Source organism: Haemorhous mexicanus, chromosome Z (genome assembly GCF_027477595.1).
Source record: "Haemorhous mexicanus isolate bHaeMex1 chromosome Z, bHaeMex1.pri, whole genome shotgun sequence".
NCBI lineage: Eukaryota > Metazoa > Chordata > Aves > Passeriformes > Fringillidae > Haemorhous > Haemorhous mexicanus.
In genome coordinates, this window is record NC_082381.1 from 18,700,061 (window position 1) to 18,722,736 (window position 22,676).

Genomic DNA, 22,676 nt, shown 5'->3' on the forward strand with positions numbered 1-22,676 from the left:
GTGTGTGGTATTATTTATTCCTCTAAAACTACTTTGGAAACTGTTAATATAAGGATATCAAGGAACTATCTGTGTCAACACTGCAATTAGAAAAACATATTTCCATCTAGAGTTCTCATACCATATAAAAGTAAAATTAACTAGTCATGGTGAGATCTATAGTATGTTCATAAAACTGAGAGATGAGTAGTCATTAAAAGGCAAAACTATTGGAAGAGACTTATATGACTGAAGTGAATAGAGAACCAACCAGACCCATAATATTTTAAAAATCTGTAGAGTTACAATATATTTTAGATGGAAAAAGATCTATGGATATCATCTAATTAAACTCTGTCAATCACAGCAGGGCCAGTTTACTAAGGATCATGTCCAGGTGAATTCTATCTATTCAACAATGAAGATTTCAGACTCTCAGTACAGTCTAAGTACAGTTAGCAGCACAGATAAACAGAAAACATCACATCTTTCTTATTTTATAGAAATTTATTGTAAGATCAAAGGTCTCACAAAAAAATAGAAACTTACAAATTGTGTGAATAGTTTTAATGCACTCATAAAGAGAAATTAAAAGAAAATTGACCAAGATTCTGTACTATATCTGCAATACAATTCACTGGCTTTATTCTTAAAATACTGTTGCCATTTAGGAGTAAATAAACAGCATAGCATTACACACGTTCACAAGTATTTACCACTTATTTTAAACAAAATCTTTACGATATATTTTTTTTCCAGAGAAATTAGTTCATCCCCATTTTGAAAAGTCTAATAAGAAAACATTCAACATCCTCACTGGAAGTAGCGTGAGCTGATGTTTCTGTTGTAAAAAATTATGCTATGGAAATCAACAAATAGGTTTACAGGGTTATACAGCCATACTAAACAAGCTTCTGTGTTATGCTGCATTAGGCCTTCTGGATTAGCAAAACATTTTGACAATAATGGCATCTTTTCAGCTGAAGCTTAAGCATTTCATAGTTTGGATTTAAATGCTGTAACCTTTTAAAAACAAATATCCAGTGTTACATACCTGACAACATTCTTAACTAAATGGTAATACTCTAAAGGTTAAGGCAACTCCAAATTGAAGTTGCAATGTCTGTATTTTTGAGATTTCCCTGCTAAAATTTAACTCCTTAGAATGCAACGTGTGAGAGTGTGAGAGAGGCTGTGTGGTATTTGGTTGCTGTTTGGGGTTAAACCATAACAGTCCCACAAAGAAAATGAATAATTTTATGTGTTTAATTTGGATATCTCCTTGCACATACAGTTTTAAGAAGCATCTGATCCTACAAGATACCCACGATGGGACTCATGTTTAGTTGGCTGTCTCAAGGTCTTCTCACTATTTGCATTGGAACATCCATTCTAAAATAAAACCACACAGGAAATGAGAAGGATCCTTTTATTGATTTATAGCCATTCATCTGAATTTTCCAATTCAGCAACAGGACAGCATCATCAGAGGAGACAAGTTCATTTAAAATAGACATAAATTTTTTTCAGCCAAATATAATAAGCACCACCTACTTATTTCTGGCGATAGTTGGTGTATTCAGCTACTCTTTGTCTTCATGAAGTGTAGATCATGATTATTGTTAGGGTAAGCAGTGTTACTCATTATTAAAACATCAAGTTGGGAAGATTTTAATATCACTACAGCTTCTTATATGTAAAGAAATAAAAAGGAACATGTTGGTAAGAAAATGGTAATTCACTGTAGATTTTATTATTACTCTGTATCTTAAAACCTCTGGCAAAGCTTTAGTAAATAAGAAGCATCAAGTTTAGTTCCCAGTTTCAACACATGCCTCTGTTGATCAACTGCACTGGTGCTAGCACTGAGTTACCATTTACAGATCAAAGGAAACACACATGACCAAGGCAAAGTAAACAGAGGAAAGCAAGCTTAACATCTATAACTCAAACTATCCAGAGAACTAGTAGGAATCCACTTCAAGAAATTTGCCAAAGGCTTTTATCACTTTTATGCAAACAAAACCACAATGCATTTCCAAAGTTTTGCTTCAATATTTGTATTTAGTTGCACAGTACATTAAAGTCAGTGTACAGCTTTTGCCATTTTACTGTAACCTCTGTAAACTCACAACTATATTGCATCATATGAAAGGTTATAAACCCTTCTGCAATCCCCATTAGATCTAGCAAATGCAGCAGAGTGGAACATGTTGGTACAGAAAGTTAGGAGCCAGAAGACATATTCGGTGTCCAGCCCATTTGATAAGCCCGCTCCAGTGTTCTCTTGCAATCCTGCAGCACAGTACTGAAGGTTATATGTGGATATTGCTGAACCAGCTGCTCCACTGTGGACTCGTTCACCTGCAACAGAAGAACAGAACCTATGATGTGCAGAAAGTGAATGAAAAGGGTAACAATAGGCAAGCTAGAAGAATGGAAAAGTTTTGGACTCCTAGGCAGACTTCCAGGATGGGGCTCCTCATTGTTACTATAGGCTTGGATGCATTTATCACAAAATAAATATACAGAATGTAATGGCTGGTTAGAGAATGAAAAAAACCAAAATCAAACCCCACGTTATAATTTCATTGTAAAGGAAGAAGTTTTATCATCCTGGTTAAACAATATGCTGTCCAGAGTAACAGATTTCTAACTGGAAATAGAAGCTATTTACTCAAAGTTGCTCAAGCAGACATACATTTAAAAATGTGAGATTTTTTTTTTTTTGCTTTGGAAAATGAAAATAGATTACATCTATTAATTAATTTATGGTACAGTTTGGGAGACAATTAAAAATGCTTAGTAACTCCACAATTAACTTTACTGAAATAAACTTGTACTGTATGGTTGCTATCAACAGGTCTGCAATGAAAAGTTATAGATAACATGACTAAAGATGGGGAAAAAATATGAATTATTCTATGTTGCAGGTAGATCAATTACTCCTTTATGTCCCCTTTTCCAAAAGGTAAAAGTCCTGCACGTCTTCACATCCATCACTGGCAGAAGATTTTATTTCAGCCTTCTTTTGTGAGGATAACACTGCAGAATTGATATCAATAATTAAAACATACAAGATGGTTGGGTCTGTGATGTGCCTCTTAAATTTGAGACATCAAAGTTAGCACCTTTATTCTTCATAAGACATGGTAATCAGACAAACCCAGTTAAACCTAACACCCTTACAGCTCCAGTGCTGTGAGGGGATTAATTTTTCAATTATTTTAAAGACGACTGCAGTTCATAGCACACAGGTAAACAGCTTTTTTTAGCCTTTAGACAAATAAAAGATTAACCTAATAACCATGACTTCTAGTTGGCTCCCTTTGAAATCTTTGCTGAACAACTGGGCATTTTAAAATGCATTGATACTACAGTTACTGAATCACTTACCTCAGTAGCATGTACAACTGATGGCATTGTTTGCTTTTCCTCCCTCAGTGCTCTACTTTCAAGGCCAAAAGTAAAAAGCCAGACTGAAACGTTTACTACCATTACAAAGATCTGTCTTGCGAAAAATATTTTTGAAGCACAGTAACCACAGTATCAAGTAATATTTTTGTCCTTAAAAGATAACAAGGAGAGCTTCCTTCTGAACAGTGATTGCACCCAATGACAAGGATAAATGAAAGGTTTAATATCCAGTTCTTCTACTTTGATAATAGAAATACTCAATCTTCATTGGAAGTTTCATCTAGCTGAGACTGACTTGGATAGAAAACTGGTTTAACTTCACAGCACAAACTGTACTTCTCTGGCAAATTGCTATGTTACAGTAACATCTTTCAGTGCTGAAAAATAAGAAGTGACTTTGAAACAGCAAAATGAAATCAGAGATAGCAAAAGTCCCCCATAATATTTGATATTTACAGCTGAATACATACTTGCAAACTGTAAGCTACAATTCACAGAAATATTGCTTGGAAGGGAAGAATCCCCAAAGTAGCAGTAATTTGCTACTTTATGCCTATCCAAAAAATAGTCAAAAGTCTCTTTTCATTAGAGTTATGCTGCAGAGACCCACAGCAGAATCTATCACGCTACCAGAAACTCCTCTTAATGGTTAACTCAGCCACAACAGAGAGGCTCACAACTGACAGTGGCTTATTTTGCTCTTTTTTAATGGGAAGCTTGAAGAAGATGCATTATTTATCTACTAGATAGCTGCAAATTTTGCTAATACATAGAAGTTATTATGGTAGTTTAGCACTTACCTGTTGGGCATTATTTGTTAGAACAGCATGGCTATCATGGCTTTAGAGCCAGTGTTATTTGCATATTCTCTGTTATAAGAAACAAATAAGGCGAATTCATTACAAAGATGATGCTCACCCACAGGAAGGTAGTAAACCCTCTCCATGCCCTGGTGCATTGGACTCAGGACATGTACACAAGGTACAGCCTAGCTAGGGTTAAGCTGATATATTTACTACCAGGCTAACTTAGGCATGGCCCATGACACTTAGGAATACAGAGGCTGCTACAATGGTAGCTTTTAGTCTTAAAAACCTATGAAGAAATCTATGGTAAAACACCTCTAACTGTTTGTCCTAGTTTTTTTTTTTTTCTGATACAATTATTATAGATAAAAATTTTTGCTATTTGCTATTAATACTTTACTAAACAGAAGAAGGAAGATTTTGGCATCAAGTGCCAAATACAGTTACAAGATAAACATGAGTGTCAAGAAGGCAGATAAAACCATTGCATAAGTGCCACTGACAAAAAAAGCTGTTTTATGACCAAAGCCTGAAGAGTAGAAGCTTTTCTCCATTTTTTACAGGAGCATTAAGCAAATATTTTAAATTATTAGTTTGATCCTAGGCAACAACTTGTATTATAACTTGTTGGTAAACAGTTAAGTAATAACAAATCCTATGGATGTATTTGGAACCATAACATTTACAGAAAGAAATTACTTTGAGTCTGAAAAACTGAGTTTACTCTTATGATAAAGGAAAAAAATATCTTGCCAAGCTTCATGATAAATTATCAAATATATGTAACTTTAAGTTAAATATAAATATTTTTAATCCTGAGACTAAAAAGCAAGGAGTTAAAAATTATCCCAAACTAAATTCAATGTTAGATTACACAACAAAAGAAGGAGCAAAAAAAAAAATTGGCAGTGCGACAACCAACCTAGATCCAGAGATGAGAAAAAAAGTATTCCCTATCTAAAGATGTTGATACCTTTCCTTTGTCATGAGAAAAGTCAGGTCTGACACTAAAACAATGAAAAACTTTTAGTATTTAAAACTCTCCATACTATCGGACTAGAAATGCACTCTCTGAAAAACAGGAAAAAAGGAAGTAAAATTTTATTCTTTGTTAATGAATGTGAAAAGTAATATCTAAGTCAACTTTGTTAGTATCCTTGTCATCATTTCCCTAATGGTAGGATTAAGATGAAAAGAAGTCTTATGCCCAGCCATTAGAACACAAGCTTCTGTCTTTCTGTTAAGATCAGCCTGGCTGGTGATAAAACAAAAGTACAGAATGTCATTCCCAAAATAAATTCATTACACAAACAGAATAATTTTCCCTTCTGAGCTTAAACATTCTTGTTCAGTGAATGAAAACTAAAAATCTCCACATCTTAATATGCTGTAAAATGCTATATTTTTCTTTCACAGAACTTTCATTAATCTTCTTTTTTTGAGTTGTCAAAAAGAAAGACTACTGTCTGCAGATAAACTACTTAGATTATCTAATACATAATCATTCATCTGAATTTGAATAGCTCTTCAATTATATTTTAACACATAATGAGAGAATGCAGCCCGTATCATTAAGAATGAAAGTAATAGGTTTTGCAAATCCTGGTCATCAAACAAAAAACCAAAATAAAAACAAAGACTGGTTTGAAAATTATTCTTTCTTCCTGAAATAACTATTTATCCCAGGCCGAGGAATAGATTGAAAAACAAAAAAAAGGAGAAGATGGGTTACAGAAAATGGCAGTGGTATCATCTCCCTTTAACTCAATTAGAGCCTAGATTATGACCTAGAAGTCATAATTTTGAATACTTTTTCTTAAAGACACTTGAACACATGTTGTCTATTTCCCAGAAGAATGCACTTGACTTTGTGACAAATGTTATCTGGGTAGGACCTCCTTAACTTCTTCTTTCTCTAATGACAGTGTGGTTGTGCAGACAGTATTTAAATATTATCCACGCTAGAGAATATTTCTCATGCGATAATTAGGAGTTCATCTTGGAAAGAAGAACAAGAACACCCTTCGAGTCCTTGTGAAATGGTACACTGGCAAAAGGGTTTTGTGAGTGCTTCTTTGGAGAACTTTCACCATCACTCTGATACATATTCACAAAATGTGGCTGAAATCCTGAGAAAAATGGGAAATCAGTGCTCAACATTGTTATTCTCCTTTAGGTAAAATGGTCTGCCCATAACAGGAAGCCTGAAAACTGCCGCCATTGTGTAAATATTTTTCCTGGAATAAAGTAATCAACAATTATGAGCTGATTTTTTCAGGCTCGGAGTAAACTGAAAGCTACTCACAATAAAATATTAATTCATATTTTCATCTAGCATGCTATATTTACTCATCTAGTCCTATTGTCAGTATTTACTGATTTGGAACACCACTTGTCTGACACAGAACATCTTCAGAAATTTATGTTATGCCAACTTCCACAAGTTTTCAAGAAAAATCCAAAATACCATCAAGAATAGTTGTTAGGTATTTTTTTTCTTTTAAACTTGCTGTGTCGTTTGGTTTAGTGATGATTTCAGCATTGTTTTCTTTAATTTCTAGATTCTGAAATTAGGAATTTCTGAAGATAGAAAATGATTCCTAAGGGCTAGATTTTTTTTTTTTAACCTAGTGTTTTCATTATTTTCCTACAATGGTTCTTATTAAATTCAAAGGATGAATTCAAATTGTCCTAATCCTGTTAAGGCAAATGAGAGATTACATTTGAAACCATCAGCCAAACCAGGCATTTCTTTTTAATGAGACTGACACCTTCATTCACTGCTCAGGAACAGAAACAGAGTATAGGGGCTTTTCCTAAACTGGGTTTTCCTAGTTACTTTTCCTTAGCTTGTCTTTAGATGATATAATGTCCTGGAAATCTTCTCTGGGATAGGATACTCTTTCACTAAATTGCCAAGAATTGTAAGATTTCGTACTGATCTCCAAAACTCCTTCTACAAGTGCTTCAGGATCAGACTCTAAATTTATTAAAATGTGCAAAGAATGTCTGTGTTATCTAGAGCAATACTGAAAAGCAAGAGTAGAGCCATCACTTAAACAGCAAGTTTTATGCAGCTCTGCACAGTATATGAATATTCAGAATTAATCTAAAGAGTCTGATCAGTCTTTTTCAACAACAAAACCTAAAAATCTTCACATCTTAATGACTTCAGTTTAATGACCAACTCACTTGATAATTGAAAAGAAAAAGTTATCTCCATTCTAAGTTAATAACTGAAACCAATAAGCAGTTATATAAGTAAAAAAGCTAAAGCTTGCAAAACTAGATTAGTGCAAATGTGCATTACTAGAACTTCATACAAAAACCTGCTTGTGTCCCTCAGACCACCATACAGGGATGACAGCTAAAATAATTACTGCATAGCATCTAACCTAGCCCATGGAAGGGGCATTGGCTGGCTAATTTCTGAGGACAGCACAGGTTGGTATCTACAGTTACACAACTTTATAGATCAGTCATTAATAAATAACAGATTGATTTATAATACCCTGAGTCAGCAATATCTGCACAGAAAGGTATTAATAATACATAAAACTGCTAGCCTAATCTTAGAAATCTGGTACTTGCTAAGAATTTTAGGGAAATATTAGCAGGAGAGAGGTAGCATTCAGACCAAAAGATTTTGAGGGCTGCCATACATATAGTTAGGTTAGAAAAATGGCACAACGATTATCATAGCATTTCTACATACAAACATTCACAAAATCAACTTCACACAGAAGAAATGCAAATGGATTTGTCTCCAAAGGGCTTTCTTACAATATTGTTGGCATTTTACTTGTGGAGTGGTACTTCAGCTACTGGAATTTGTGTGCACTTCTGTCTCAATACACATAGGGAAGTATTGCATGAAAGCCAAATCTGTATGCAATGCTTAAAGAAATCACTTTATAGTAATTGTGTGTATCCATAATGATGGATATGGAAAACTCTTTATGTTCCTATTTCTCTAATGTTTTACAAAAAATCCAATATATACACACTCAGAGTTATAAGCAAAACATTTTCACACAGTCTTTCCCTTCTCTAAGTTGTATTCTGCTTCCTCAAGTGAGTGTCTTACAAAAAGTGTACTTTGATTTTTTTTTTCTGCTAATAGTTGAATGAATTATATTCTCAGGTGGCCCAATTATAACTGTTGCCTGTAGCCATAACAATATTAAAGATTTCTGGAAACGTTTTGTGTGAAGTGCAGCTGATCAGCTAAGGCAGACATATTCCACAGAGTTTCAGTTGCCCTTATGCCCAGGGGCAGAACCCTTGTTTAGGACTTTAACAAAAAAACAGCACTACCAATATTAGCACAATATCCTATAGTCCATATAAAGTCCCTTACATCTTTAGAAGGCATTTTAACTTTGAGGATGCTGTTATGGAAAAAAAAGGAAGAAAAACAATCACATATGCACACACACACAAACACTGTATTTGTAGACTTATAAATAATGAAATCAGCAAGTACAGTCTGTATAGTGCTGCTATTATCATGACATTTGACAACTAAATTGTGTTAAATCCTAGCAATTAATTACCCATTTATATTTGTAAAGGTAAAGGAGTAGGTAAACAGAAATATCTGCAATCTTTTCTGCTGTATGAATTGAAATAAATGGAATGCACAAGTCTTTCAATATTCCTCAGTAGCACTTCTGGAAGGATTTCAGAAAGTGTGGCAAGGTTGCTTGTGGAGTGTGTCTACTTTACAGTCTGTGTTTAAATCTCACCTGTAAGGAATGAAATTCATTGTTTTGGTTGTTTTCTCATGTGAATGCTATTACCTCAAACTCCCAGTCTACTGCAAACTAGCAACACCATTTTCAGATCTCTGTGAGGATGTAGAGTTTTCTGCAACACACTATTTTTTATTGAAGTTGCGTACGTAACAAAGGTTTCACTCTCAATTCTCTCTGCTTATTGTGAGGGTTTATTTTTCTATTAAAGCTGAGAAACCATTTTAAAGGAGCCCTTCAGGTTGGCAGGTTATTTGGTTTGCTAATTCTGCCCATTTAATCAGATGAACTTCTAGACTCCACCTATAGAATATTTCCAGGTAAAAATATTACCAGTATTACACATATTTCAAAAGCTTTTTTCTTCTAAAAATTGCAGTTAATAAAGACTCAGATGCAGTGAAATGACAGCAGTAATTTATATAGAGATAAATATTCTTTCAGATTACTTTCTGCCTTTTGAATTAATAACACTGAATATTTTCCTTCCTATTTGACTACATTAACAATAATTTGAGCACATTACTGTAATACCTGTCAAAATGATGGCATGTAAAACTAACAGAGAAGTCTTCCTCAAAAGTTGCCAGCCAGCAAAAATAACTGGAAGTTCGAGGGAGCAATGCTTCTAAATAAATATCTCCCTTTTAAATTTTTTTATTCATAAAAATGCTGACCAGTTCACATTGCATTATTCCTTAATAGCTGGCCTTATCATGATTTTGAACTGTTGATCATCACCTGAGGGTCCATCTTTCTCTTAGAGAATGACATGGTTCAGGTGGGTGCTTTTTAGAAACAAGGACAATTTCATTTACTCTGGAAAATTCCATCTTCAGCCTAGTGCCATGGAACTGCTGCAGAGGTATCAGCTTGGAGAATAAAAATCTTTTAGCAAAGAAACAGTTAAACTAGAAGAGCAAGATCTTTAGCTTGTATAAAAACCTCTTCTTTTTGTGTGTGTTTTAGCAGATGCTTTCGTTTACACACATAATGGATCTGTTATCCTAGTTAGCTAGAGGGAAAAAGCCAAAAGTAGTATTGTTCAGACGTTTAAAATTGTTATATTGAAAACCAAAGTGAAATAAATGCTATCCTTTTGTTGTGGGATAGCTGTGGTTTCCTTCTAATGAGATTCACAGATCTCATGAATCTAAAATCTTCATTATTCATAGAGAGATGTATCAATTGCTGCTCCTACATTATACATATGAAACTTTAAAAAATACAGCAGTTCCTTTTTAATATGCGGCAACGTACTTGAACAAATTATAGTAATTTAAGAGAAAAAAAGGGCTACAGAATTTTTCTTAAAGAGAAGGATGGGATATTTTCATTCCTCTTCAAATCACAAAACCATAATTTCAAATCTCAAAATGAACCCCTTGTAATATAAAAGAAGAAATGGTAGCAATTTGGAAGGTTTTCTGATCAGGCTAATGATAGCATTTTCTGAAAGTGGAAGGCAAATTGCTGTGATAATTACATTAAAACAAGCCATGGCTCTGTATTCTCACTATTCTGCCATTGATTAAGAACAGTTAAGCACAAAAATATATTGGAAATTGAAAGATGTAGCTCTAGAACCTAGGATATATAAAAGAGCTAATGCTCTTCTTCACTTACCTTCAGGTGCAGACTAGCTGTGTAAATTAAAAGCTTGTGAGTGATGGGTAAAAATGTTTCTTAAACAACAGGAGCTGCATTCCTAACTCTGCTAATGATTTGTGGTCTTCACTGAATATGTATTTACAAATATTTGTAAAACAAGTTTTGTAGAAGGACAAAGTGATAAATTATATTAAAAATCCACATATAGTCTAAAAATCTTATTCTTACTTAAGATGCAAATGATTTCTTAACTGACCATTTTTTATTTTTAGGGATCATCTATCTTTCTTCCTCTGGGAACATAAAATAGTTTGTCATTTTGTCAGTTGTATTGGCCACCAACTTCTGTGCTCTAATATCTCAGCAAAACTAGAATAGGAAATATATGCTACAATTTATCTGAGAAAGTCATCTGGAATAAGCTACAGGCTTTCAGAAGTATTTTCATGAAAAGCCACCATGTCTTTTCTGAGAAATTAATCTCAAAAAATGGAAAGAAAAAAAAGAAAGGAAAAAAAAGCAAGGAATAAGGGCCAACATGATTTATTAACTAAGTTGTGTATCCTTTCACAGCCAACTTTGTTGGACTCTCTTCATTTCATTTCATTTCATTTCATTTCATTTCATTTCATTTCATTTCATTTCATTTCATTCACACATAGTGGTGAATATTGAATTTTGTGGCCTCTGTTTTTCAGTGTCATTTTTCTGCCTATTTTCCCAAGAAATGTCTCCTGCATTTACATGGGAGCACTGTTGATAACCACTACAAATTGCACCACAGTTGTAAGAAAAGGATCTTGAAATATGAAAATTGTTTGTGAGAAAAGTTGCAGGAAGATTATTGTGACACATTGTTCAACTACTCAAGCTATCACCCATAAAAAAAAAAAAAAACAAAACCAAACAAATTTTTAGTCCCTATCTCCTAGTTGATACCTAGCCATTTTCCCCAAGGGTAAAGATTTCAAGCTGCCACTACTTAAAGCTATTTCACTTGTGAGAGAACAAGAAAGAAGTGCTATAAAGACATCTTTAAAATGATTTCTAGAAATAAATAGTATGGAGAACATCACCCTTTTCCTCCATTTTTTAAAATATGAAATACAAAATATGCCAAATTAATTAATTAAATAATTAGTTAACTAGAATAAGTAAATAGGATCTAGGTCAGTTTAATGATAGGAATGTTCAGTACACTGTGTTCAGAAAGAAAAACTTGAAATATGCTTTTAAATCTGTTATTTTGATGCAGGCATCATTTGATGCCCTTAGGATGCAAGAAAAGCTCTTAGGAATTCTGATGTCAGTGTTTGTGGGAGGAAAGAAAGCATCCTGTAACTGCCCACACCTTTCTCAGATACTTAAAGTAACTAAAGGAAAGGTTCAATTATCTCTAAAATATCCCCTTTCCTAAGCTGTGATAAAAAATACAGAGCTACAGTTAAAATTTGGTTGGAAGAACGAACAGTTATGTTTTCATTCTGCTGTGGGGAACTTACCTGAAGTGAATTCAATATAACCCCTTGTTATGCTTTTCTTGGTGTTTTCCAGGGTGACAAACCAAGAGTTGCTGGGCTCCCGAGCAGCACCAAGCAGCCATGTGTTCCCACACAGCCACATCAAGTCCTAAACATAACCTTGGGCTGCAGCCCCCAGCAGCACAGCACTCCTCTGGGCAGAGGAATGGGGTGTTTGTGGTTGCACCCTCCTCTCAGAGCACTGTGAAGAGCTGACAAGAAGGAACAAAGCCTGGCTTGCTGCCCCTGGAAGCGCGGCACAGCACAAACACAGGCAGAACACCGTAATGCAAAACAGAACTGCCTTCTCTTTCATGCCTTTTCCAATTACAAACCTCCAAAATGTCCTGCTTGGGCCTTACATAACTACTGATTTTATCTGTTACTGCTTTCAAAAAAAACGGAGACTCAGAATAGCAACATCTTCTTCCTATGGAACACATGACTTGTGCAGTCCTGAGGGCTGCCTGGTGCCTGCACAGATGCACATATTCCCAAGTACACAAAAATTTATTTGCACAGTCCTGTCCTGTGAGAGAGATCAGAAGGGAGAAGGGGCCTAGCTGCTTCAAGTACCCGCTCATGTTGGTATGCAGACAAGTGGGGAATTCTGTTGTGAAGAATGTGGGTGTTTAAAAACATTTAGAGTCTACTCTAGATCACTTTCACACTTCAGGAGGTCTGGATGATAGTCTCTCAGATGTATCCCATCTGATACAGAAAAGTTCCAGCTGAAATATATGCTCTCATTATGATGACCTCATAGTAAAGTCAGCAAATTTTAATGATATTTCTCAACACAATGTAATATATTTTAAGGCAAAGACCATATTACTCCTGTGGTGTGCATATAAGATGGTAGGAAAAATGATAAAAAGAAAGGTCACGGCAATAGCAGTTTGATGAAAAATGAATAATTTGGTTATTTTCATTGTGTGGATCAATAATGCTTTGCCTCTACTGAAACACATTGCCTGGAGGCACTTGGATAATCAATGGCATAAAACAGAGACTGCCTTCACCCAGGCTCACAGCCTCTCTTGATCTTTCTGGGGAGGACCCTTGACGCCTCTAATTTATGTCAAGTGCATATCAAAGAAATTCCAAAAAGCCTGGCTCATAAAGAGTGTTTTAGTGGTACCCATTTGAAGTCTACTTACATATGTTCCTTATGTAACTGTGTTTAAGTACTTCCCTTCCAAATGCCTGGGAATTCTTAGAAACGCATAAAAGCTACCTGGTATGAGCATAACACTCAGTACCTCAGAGAAGGAAGCCTGGTTAGATGGGACAAATCTTCAAACCTTCTCTTCACTGCAAGCTGACAACAGTACAAAGACAAGAATTTTGGTCAACCGGGAGTGTAAATAAACCCTTCTGCCCCACCCCCCCATTCTCTTTAATGATGTGCTGGACACTGACATTTTTAATTTAATAGAGCAGCCACTGGAAAAAATTAGTTCTGCATGATATTGGGGAGAGACAGTTGAGAACGCAATTTTGTTCAGTAATTTCTCTGTTCATTTGCAGTGGAAAAAGGGAGTTGGCATCTTCTAGCTGCCAAAAATCCCTTAAGTCAAGGATACTTACTTCATTCTGTCTGTGAAGCTATTCTTCCCATCAAGGCTTTGCAAACAAGAAAATAATTCCCAGTGGTAGTCCCAATACTACACCGTTTGCTGTAACAGTGTTTATGAATTTCTTAGCATCTTTTATCTACCATACTTTGGATACTTGCAGATTCACACACACACTCACAGGCACACAGTCAACAGTGCTTTTATATCTTCCCTGAAGCTTTCTTAAGTAATATTTATTTTTTTTCCTTTTAGCAGTTGACTTTTTTAACACAAAAGACGTTGTATACTCCTCTAAAGAACGAGAAAAGTGTTTACCAGCAATTAAATGTAGTACACATCTAAGAAAATGACATATAGTTTAACTTATGAGGCAGTAAAGCTTATTTTCAACATCAAGATCATTGATTTTCTATAGCAGCTAAAGACAGGATAAAATTATTGCACTTACTAGATCCTTGTTGATTGTTCAACATTAGCTAAATTCACAAAATAAACACATGTGTAGAAGAGGTTAGATGATTCTGGGTCAGGCCTAATTCCAAGGTTAAGTTACCCTTTTAACATTCTCTAAGTACATAATCTTAGCACAATCCATCAAAGAGATTCACACACTCTTTTTGTCTGTTGGCTCTTAGAAAACACTAATGTTTAGGAGATTAAGTGGACTCAGCTTTGATAGACAGAGCAATTCTTCCAAAGTGCTCAACCTCCCTGCAAACTGGAAACTGCCTAAGGCTGGCTTTTCAAAATGCTGTTTCTAATTTTGCCACTGACCTGGACATTACTATTCCTTACCATTTGAAATACTGTGTTTTGTCACTGTCTTCTATAGTGCACTGTGAAGGATGCAAGGTAATGGTTTGGAGCATGAAGTTTCTTAGACTAAAACCTGTTTTTCCACAGAGAGTATCCAATCAGAAATCCACAAGCCTGAGAGATGCTTATGATGGGCATCACAAGCCAGACATTTTGTTAGTGGTGGCTGGAAAAGAAACAATCCCTGCAGGGTTATGTGAAGACTTAAGGTCAGAGACTCTGGACTTCCAATGATTTTTCTTTTAGCTATTTCTGCTGTGTTCCCGGGACTCTTGATCTCTCTTCTAAACAGGAACGTGATTTCTGTAGGCTATACACAGGGTGAAGTGGAGATGGACTGCCTTCTCCTTCTTTCCTCTAATGATAAAGTGCTAAAACTGACAGATATTCTTACTATTCTTCAAGTATAAAGCTACATAGTAAGAAACTCAGTATTTTTTTCTCTTTTAAGCATTACGATTTTATTCAAATCTTTTTCCTTCTGTTTTCAAAACCATGATATATGATCAAGAGCACAGACATATAGAAAATTGCTATATCACTCTTGAAGTTACGCTGAAGATTTTTTTTCCTTTCTTTTTAAGAAACAAAGTAGTCTGTCACAGTTATAACATGAGATGCCAACCACTTTCAAAAGTATTCAAAACTGTCAGAGGGCAGATTTTACAAAAAACTTATGAGCACCTCAGGCTGTGAATGTAACCTACAGATGCATTTTGAAAATCTACATCAGCAAACATTTGTAATGCTCCTTCTAGTTCTCTGTGTGCCTTCTGAGCTGCCTATGTGACCACAGCACACCAGAACAGTTGCTAGAGTAGTGAATACTAAACATTTTTGTCCAGAAAAACATAAATCCTGCTGCCTCCCTCACTGGAACATTATCACACTCAGAATCAGGCACCAGCTCAGGAAAAGGCTCCTTACCTGGTCACATCTCATCAGTCCCAAGTATCGGAGGGATTTGCTGCGCTGAGCAATCTGGGTGGCTCCACGGTCCGTGATCTCTTTGCACCATCCAACATCCACCGTCTCTATGGTCATGCTGTACCTCCCAATGGCTATCAGAGCTGGAAAGACATGAAAGGCATGAAATACACAGCTCTGCAGATGGCAACCTCAGCTCCATGCACACACTGATAATGCTGAAATTCAGTTTTGAAAAGCAGTTCTCACACACTTTGTAAATGACATTATGTTTCACAATTCTCAACAATATAAAAGCTGTCTCTTCAAATTGGAAGTACATACATGTGCAAACACACACAAACACACATATATCCTATATATTCTTCTACTAATCAAGATAAATAGACCAATTAGCAGACATAATCCATAAGAATTCTTTTAATTACTTTTTCCAGAAGAAGCAAGGATCAATTAACAAAATGGAAATAAATGCAAAATCAAATGAATTCTATCTCACTTTTCAGAGAAAATAACTGACTTTATACTACTAATACTTTTTTCCCCCAGGAAAATAATGCTACAACGACAGCACTTAGATTAACTGGACATTTTGTGAGTCAATAAGACATAGTTTTAGAAAACCCTGCAGGAAATCTCATGCCATATATTCTATAATTGTATTCTAAAATTCAATTTTTTCTAGTTGTTCATTTTGGTGATGTAAGAACAACGGTGTGTCTCACTGTCACTTTCTCGTCACAAACACTTTTCCAGTAGAAAATACAGAGTTAAAAAAGTCAGAAGGAATTAAAAGAAAAATTTGAACCTTTACTAAAGGAAAAGAAAGAGGATCTGGAAGTTCTGAATGGGCTGAAAAAAGGTATGTAGAAGAAACGACAAGGGATCTGAACTGGCTGGAAAGGTTTTGTCATGACATGACAATGACACAAAAGATAAAAAATCACTGGCACCCTGGTCGCCATAGACTGTAGCACTTTTCAGAAATATGGACTCAGGAAGTCAAGCTGGGATTTATTAACAGAAATTATAGCAGCTAAAATCTCAGTCTAAGAAAAAAGGACAAGGTTTCTGGTGTAGAAGTCAGCCACCTGCATATAATCAAGGGGTAGGATGTTCACACAGTTTTTAACTCCAGTTATAGGGCAGTTGTTGAAAAGGAAGATGAAGGAGTGACTTATTCCAAGTAATGCATGTATCTTTAAAGAGCTGATTTTTCAGCAGCTATGGGGCTGTTCTGTTCATGCTATATTCCCAAATGTCAGGCGAAGAAAAAAAAAAAAAGAGGAATTTCAAAGAGCTGGTAGCTCTTGATATACAAGATAATAGTTTTCGCTAATCAGCATGTAAATGAGATCTAGAAGAATAGGAAAAGAACCCACCTCACCTTCCAGTGGTTCTGCAAAGGACTGCATTGCTGGTGAACAGCTGTGAGGGTATTTGGATTATTTATAAATATCTAGGTGGACTTGATTAGCAAATAAATGAGCCAAAAGACGCCAGAAACATTCTCAGAAGCTGTGGAAGGGGAAGTAGTGCATAATTTCTTTCTTGCAGCACTTTTCCAAAATATTAACTGAATTTTGTTGATGGTATATTGAATGCATGATAAAAGCACCTACGTAGTTTCTTTACAGTTTCACTGATATTTGTAGGACAATACCAATTTCCTGGTCTCTTCCCAGCACATCTCTTAAAAAGAAAATATAATACATATATAGCAGAAAATAAACTTTGTACTTTTTTTTAGGTATCTTTTAAAATATCACTATAATAAAAAGTATGGATAGTCAGAAACTTTCTGAATACATTTTTCAGTAGGAAAAACTGTAGTAATTATAAATTATTGTACCTCCACACAAAATGTTGTAGACTTGAAGTAGTGCAAAAATACTGAAAGCCTTCCACTACTTTAGAATAATGTAAGTTCATTTGAATATTTTGCCACTGTTTGTAAAATCACAACCATATTTTGCTATTTTCAGTGCTTCATGTAAAAGAGAAGAAAATCATCAGAGAATACTTTCATGGAATTGCCACTAAAGACCATTAGAACATACTGGCAAAATCTGTTTCCAGATTAAATCAGCAGACATCTCTCTGGAAAACCAAATATTTTGACAAGAGTGTTATACTGAAATTATATGTTATACTGAAGTCATATACTACTACAGCTCATCTTTCAAACACAGAAGGTATGCCATTTGAAAACCCCAGTGACCATTTTCTGGAAATTTCCATATATGGAACTGAACCCTTACAAGTACACTCTGGGTTAGAGAAAAGACACAGTATGCAGTATCTATCAGCATTCAGCAGTGGGAGATAAAGAAAGGCCATGAGAACCAGTGAAAATGGAACAATACTTTTCCAGAACACTTTCCTCATATGAAAAATGTGGCCAGGGATTTTCTAAACTGGGGCTTATGCTTCTGTACTCTCATAAGTTCATCTGATCAGTCTTGTAGCCCACAGAACATAACACCCATAACATCCTGTAGCAAGGAATCCTGCAGTTCAGGATTCTTTCATCTTTCAAAAATCACCTTCCTTTGTGGGAAATGCTACTTAGAAATCCCAACAGACTGTATCAACCAGGTCTTCTTTATTGCTTCCTGACTTCTCCAAAGTACTGAAGTACAACTTCTCTTAACAGCTGTGTCAACTCTTCCTGGATAAGTCGCTTTTATTCACATGTTCACTTAACTGCATTCCATATAATAATTAACTCGCATTATGCAGACACCAGATTTATCAGGTAACATTTTTCTCATCTTCCCTGAAACATTTTTTTTAAATACTTCTGCAAGGCAATCCTGTGGAATCAGGCAGGTTTACGTGAAGAATTACACAGTGCAGCAAGGAGCCTGGCTATTTCATCCTGAAGTTCTTTTACTGAGTACACACACGTCTCTGGCTTGTATGACCAAAACATTTTAAGCCACAAGTTTTAGCTTAAAAAATGTTTGCATTGCCAGCTTTTCCTCTGCTGTGCACTGGCCCACAATAATCAGAATACACTGCTATTCTTCAAAAGCTTGGCAGTAATTTAATGAGTAGACATGCAGCAAAACCCTTACAAAATTAAGTTTGAATTCTGTGACTTGAGAAGTTGTAGCACAATCAGCAGTGAATAGCCAAAAGTGTGTTTCAACACTAATGACAGCCGGGCTTAAAAACATGGTCAGCAATCAAAGGGAAGAACCTGACACACTGAAATAAAGCAGAGAAGGATACACAAAAATACCCCGAGTAGTTTGAAGATGTTAGCTTTGACATATGAACCTCTCTCTCTTTTTTTTTTTTTTTTTTGAATATTTAACAAGGCATCCAATTATTTTTCTCCTTTTTATAGTCCCATTTATTTTTGCGAAAGCAACATACCATATTTCTTTTTTCAGTGCTAGGTTTGTGGAATGGAAATCAACTGATGTACAGCTCCTACTCTGCAGAAGATAAAGTGTAGTGTCTACAACTGGAACGGGAAAATCATCCCTACAGACTTGAGCTGTATCAAGCAAAACTTTTTTTGGTTGTAATGGTACTTGGCTATTGAAGTTGAAAGGACCAGGTTTGTAGAAAAGGGAAAGATCTTCTGGATGACCAGCTGGAATAGCTGAGAAAACCAGACAAATTCCATCCATAGTGCACTACCACTAAGAGAAAATTGTAATTTAACCTCACTTCATTTTAAACTGATTAAATTAAACCGACACATACGAATGCATCTGCTGCTACAGACAGAAATGTCTGTCAGAGGGAAGGTCTCTGTTCAGCTGTGCATTACCTGTGAACCTAGCAGTTGCTATCTGGGTGTTAGATTCAAGTCTAAGGTTGCTATAACAGAAAAATAAAAATATCTTTGCTATAAACAACTGATATTTGGCCTACTCTTAATTTAATTTGAAGTAGTTTTTATGTCTAGAAACAAATACTCCAGGTTTTGCATCATATTACCAAATACAACTGTTTGGAAATCTGGTGTATTGAACACAATTATGTCCAATTGAAAATATTTTTTAATTACATGCAACTACTACACTGTAGAGTGCTTCCTTAATCAATAAGTTCTATTTCAAATAAACCTCTGTAAGGCTTAACTGTGTTACTGTTTTCTTCCTATTATTAACTAAAATGCAAATGTACAAGGCACTGCATTTGGTCAGCCTTCAGTGAAGCCTGGACAAAAAGGCTTTTTAAAATTAATTATGATTGATATCATCCTTACACCAGGGCATTTATAGACACATATGAATTCATGCAAAAATAATTTTTGCATTTCTTTCTTTCTTTTTTTCATTAATGTCAAAAGCACTTAAATGTACAAGAATTAGAATTCAAAATTTCCAATCTCTCTAAGGGTTTTAGACAGAGGATTACCAAGAAGCAGTCTTCTTACAGAACTTTCCATTATATTTTTATTTTTATATGTAAACATTATGTAATATACAAATATAATTAATATTTATCTATTAACACCTATATAAAACACAGATTATACAAAATAACATACTTTATTATATTTTAATTTATTTTATAGCCAAAAGCTATTAAGGTGGCTTTGACAGTTATCTACTAACTCCTGCGGAGCCTAATTTATAAAAAAACATTAGAAGTTTATGAGACTTAAAACTTCAATATGCAGATGCAATAAAAATAAAATTAGCAAAGAAACCAATACATTCAGGTGTTAAAAATATGGTGAAACAGATCAGCTTCACGGATTTTGAAATAATCTTCTGCTAGTTTTGGCATTACAGAGTTACTGTCACTTGCCTGAGTTATTTAAAATACGAATGGACAAAGCTCTGGAGAGACAAGAAAATATTCTACAAAATAGACCAAAAATAGGCAACATAAAAAAATCTTCTCCGTCTTTTATTTATGTTGCTCTATTGAATTAGAAACAAGAGAGAAAGATGAAAATCATCCAGGTAAATTATAAATATCTGAATGCACTGAAGTTTTAACAGTCACCAAAATTATTTTGATATTTCATTTGAAGTGATTTGTGGAAAAGAACTTAAAAATTAGCATGCAATTAGACACAAACGCTTGCAATTTGTCAAATACTGTTGAATATAGACAATACACTGCCATCTGATTTTATAATATATTATTACATTTACAAATTGATACCTTCAGTTATGTATGTTAAAAACACTCCCTACAGTATTGCTTAAATATTGCTTATATATAGAAAAGGCTTTTCTTTAGAAATGCTTGCCTGTAAAAACTTAAATTAGGGCAACAGAATTTTATTCTCCAGAGCAAATCTTGATGCCATGAGAAAAATCTCCATCATTTTGCCTACGATACTAACTGCGCATGTTTAGTCCCTGCACTGGTGAGGCTGGTGGTTGTCTGCCATGCAAAATTACTAAATCCTGCAGTTTAGCTAATCTGCTATGTGCAGAAAGGCAGTACATGCCTATTTCCATTTCCATGTGTCAAAAGGTGTTTACCTGCTGCAACCATGCACAGCAGTGGAAGAAATCATTGCTTTGCGAACTTGCTCACCCAGGAGAGGAATCATAGCTCACAATTCATATTGCTTATGCCTCAAATGAAAGACTCACTGAGTGATACAACTGTTTATACAATTCATTTATTTCTGTTTTGAAATTGTAAGGGTATTTTGATGATTAAATGAATGTTTGTTCATCATATCCTGACATAAATCATGCATCAAACACTGTAGTTCATCTTGTAGCAAATAAAGGCTGCCATGAATGTATCAGTCCAAAACTCCACTTTGTGCTGGTTTCCTAGTAAAAACTGTAAATCTACCCAGGCTTTTGCCCATCCAGTTGACAGGAAGTATGACATAGTTTTTAATTCCTTTATAACCAAGACCTTTCATAACAGCTACGTTTCAGTGCCACCAGGAAATAGCAAAGTAAGACAGAATCTGTACAAAAACTGGCCTTCTACCAGGAATCTCAGCCAATTCCATTTACAGTCATGCACTCAAGTGCATTCCTGGTTTTCACTGCAGTTCCCTTGAAATTAAAGTAAAAACATAGACAGAGGACATAGCCCTGAACTTCACTGTTCTCATAATCAAATGTCAATCTTTATTCCCTAACTAAATTCCCATACAGCACATTCATGTAATAGACATATAGGGGATCAAGCAAATCCTTTCCCTATGGTACAGAAGTGATGCAAAAGGGAGATTGGTCAGTGGTCATTTAAAAAATATTTTACACTACTGGTATTTTAATATTTATAGCAAGTGCTCAAAAAACGCAGTGTCCAGAAAGGTATGTGAACAAGTAAATATTTCATCTTTTGTAAATCCTAGAGACATTTAGAAGCAAAGTTGCCCAACCTCACAAGTTTTCCCACTGGCATGCTGTATCACTTCTCAGCAAGGCCAACCTGCATTTTAACACAGTGTATTTAGTTTTTTCCCTACTGTCTTCATTTGCCTCAGGCTGCTTGAGGTCTCCTGTGATAATTTTATTGTTGAACCTTTGTGCCTAAGTCGCTTGGGCAACATTTCTTGAGAATGAAGAATGGGGCTGCAACAAAATGAAGAAAGACAGAATGGTATGACCACAACAGGAAACCAATCTACACAGAGGCCTCAAGGAAATGAAAAAGAGACAGACTGTATTCCTTTAGCAACCCTTTTTTTCTCTAAGAGTTTAGAAAATCTGGTCAAATCTCTTCTCTCGGAAATAATATTTTGACCTTAATTTGGGAGTATGGTGGAAAACCACTAAAGTAGTAATACTACTGTAAGTTAAAAAAAAAAGAAGCTGTTTGGAAATGGTAAGACATAAATTTATATATTTCTGGTTTAAATTTTGAAAATAAAATCTCATTGTTTAACCTATTTTTTACCTGAAGAACCATAAGGAAAATGTCTGGAGGAAGAAAGCCTCAAGGACTGAAAAGACCTCATGCAGGAGGAAAGATGACAGACACACCTCTCATGCAGAAAAAGTATTTTACTTTATATTTTTTATATAAAATACATTTAATACAGGTAAATATGTTTACTTTCAGAGTCACAAAAAGAAATGGTATAGAGTTACTTGGCTATGATCTGGTTGTGGTAACCACAGTTACCATTAAGTTGGTACAGTACACATTTCTGTACTCAATGCAAACTTAATTAACTGATACAAAGAAAATCACTAACTAACCAACTAACCAACTTTCATCCTACAGATAAAACTCCATGAAACACATGAAACTTAGAGGTCTATGACTTCCCAGGTAAAATTTATCTTATTGCTTGATTTACTTTTTCAT

At 35.0% G+C, this 22,676-nt stretch overlaps 1 protein-coding gene across 2 annotated transcripts in view; it reads right to left on the bottom strand.

Annotated features, from left to right (window-relative positions):
- Positions 1–467: 467 nt before the first annotated feature.
- FBXL17 (F-box and leucine rich repeat protein 17) overlaps positions 468–22,676 on the bottom strand; it is a 269,579-nt gene continuing 247,370 nt past the window's right edge. The window contains exons 8-9 of one of the 2 annotated variants that reach the window (XM_059873473.1): positions 15,411–15,553; positions 468–2,343 (exon numbers count right to left, since the gene is read on the bottom strand). In XM_059873473.1, coding sequence (XP_059729456.1) covers positions 2,206–2,343; positions 15,411–15,553 — 281 coding nt within the window. In that variant the 3' untranslated portion in view covers positions 468–2,205. Of the gene's footprint in view, positions 2,344–2,366; positions 4,266–15,410; positions 15,554–22,676 lie in introns of those variants that run through there. The other variant, XM_059873474.1, reaches the window with a different exon arrangement.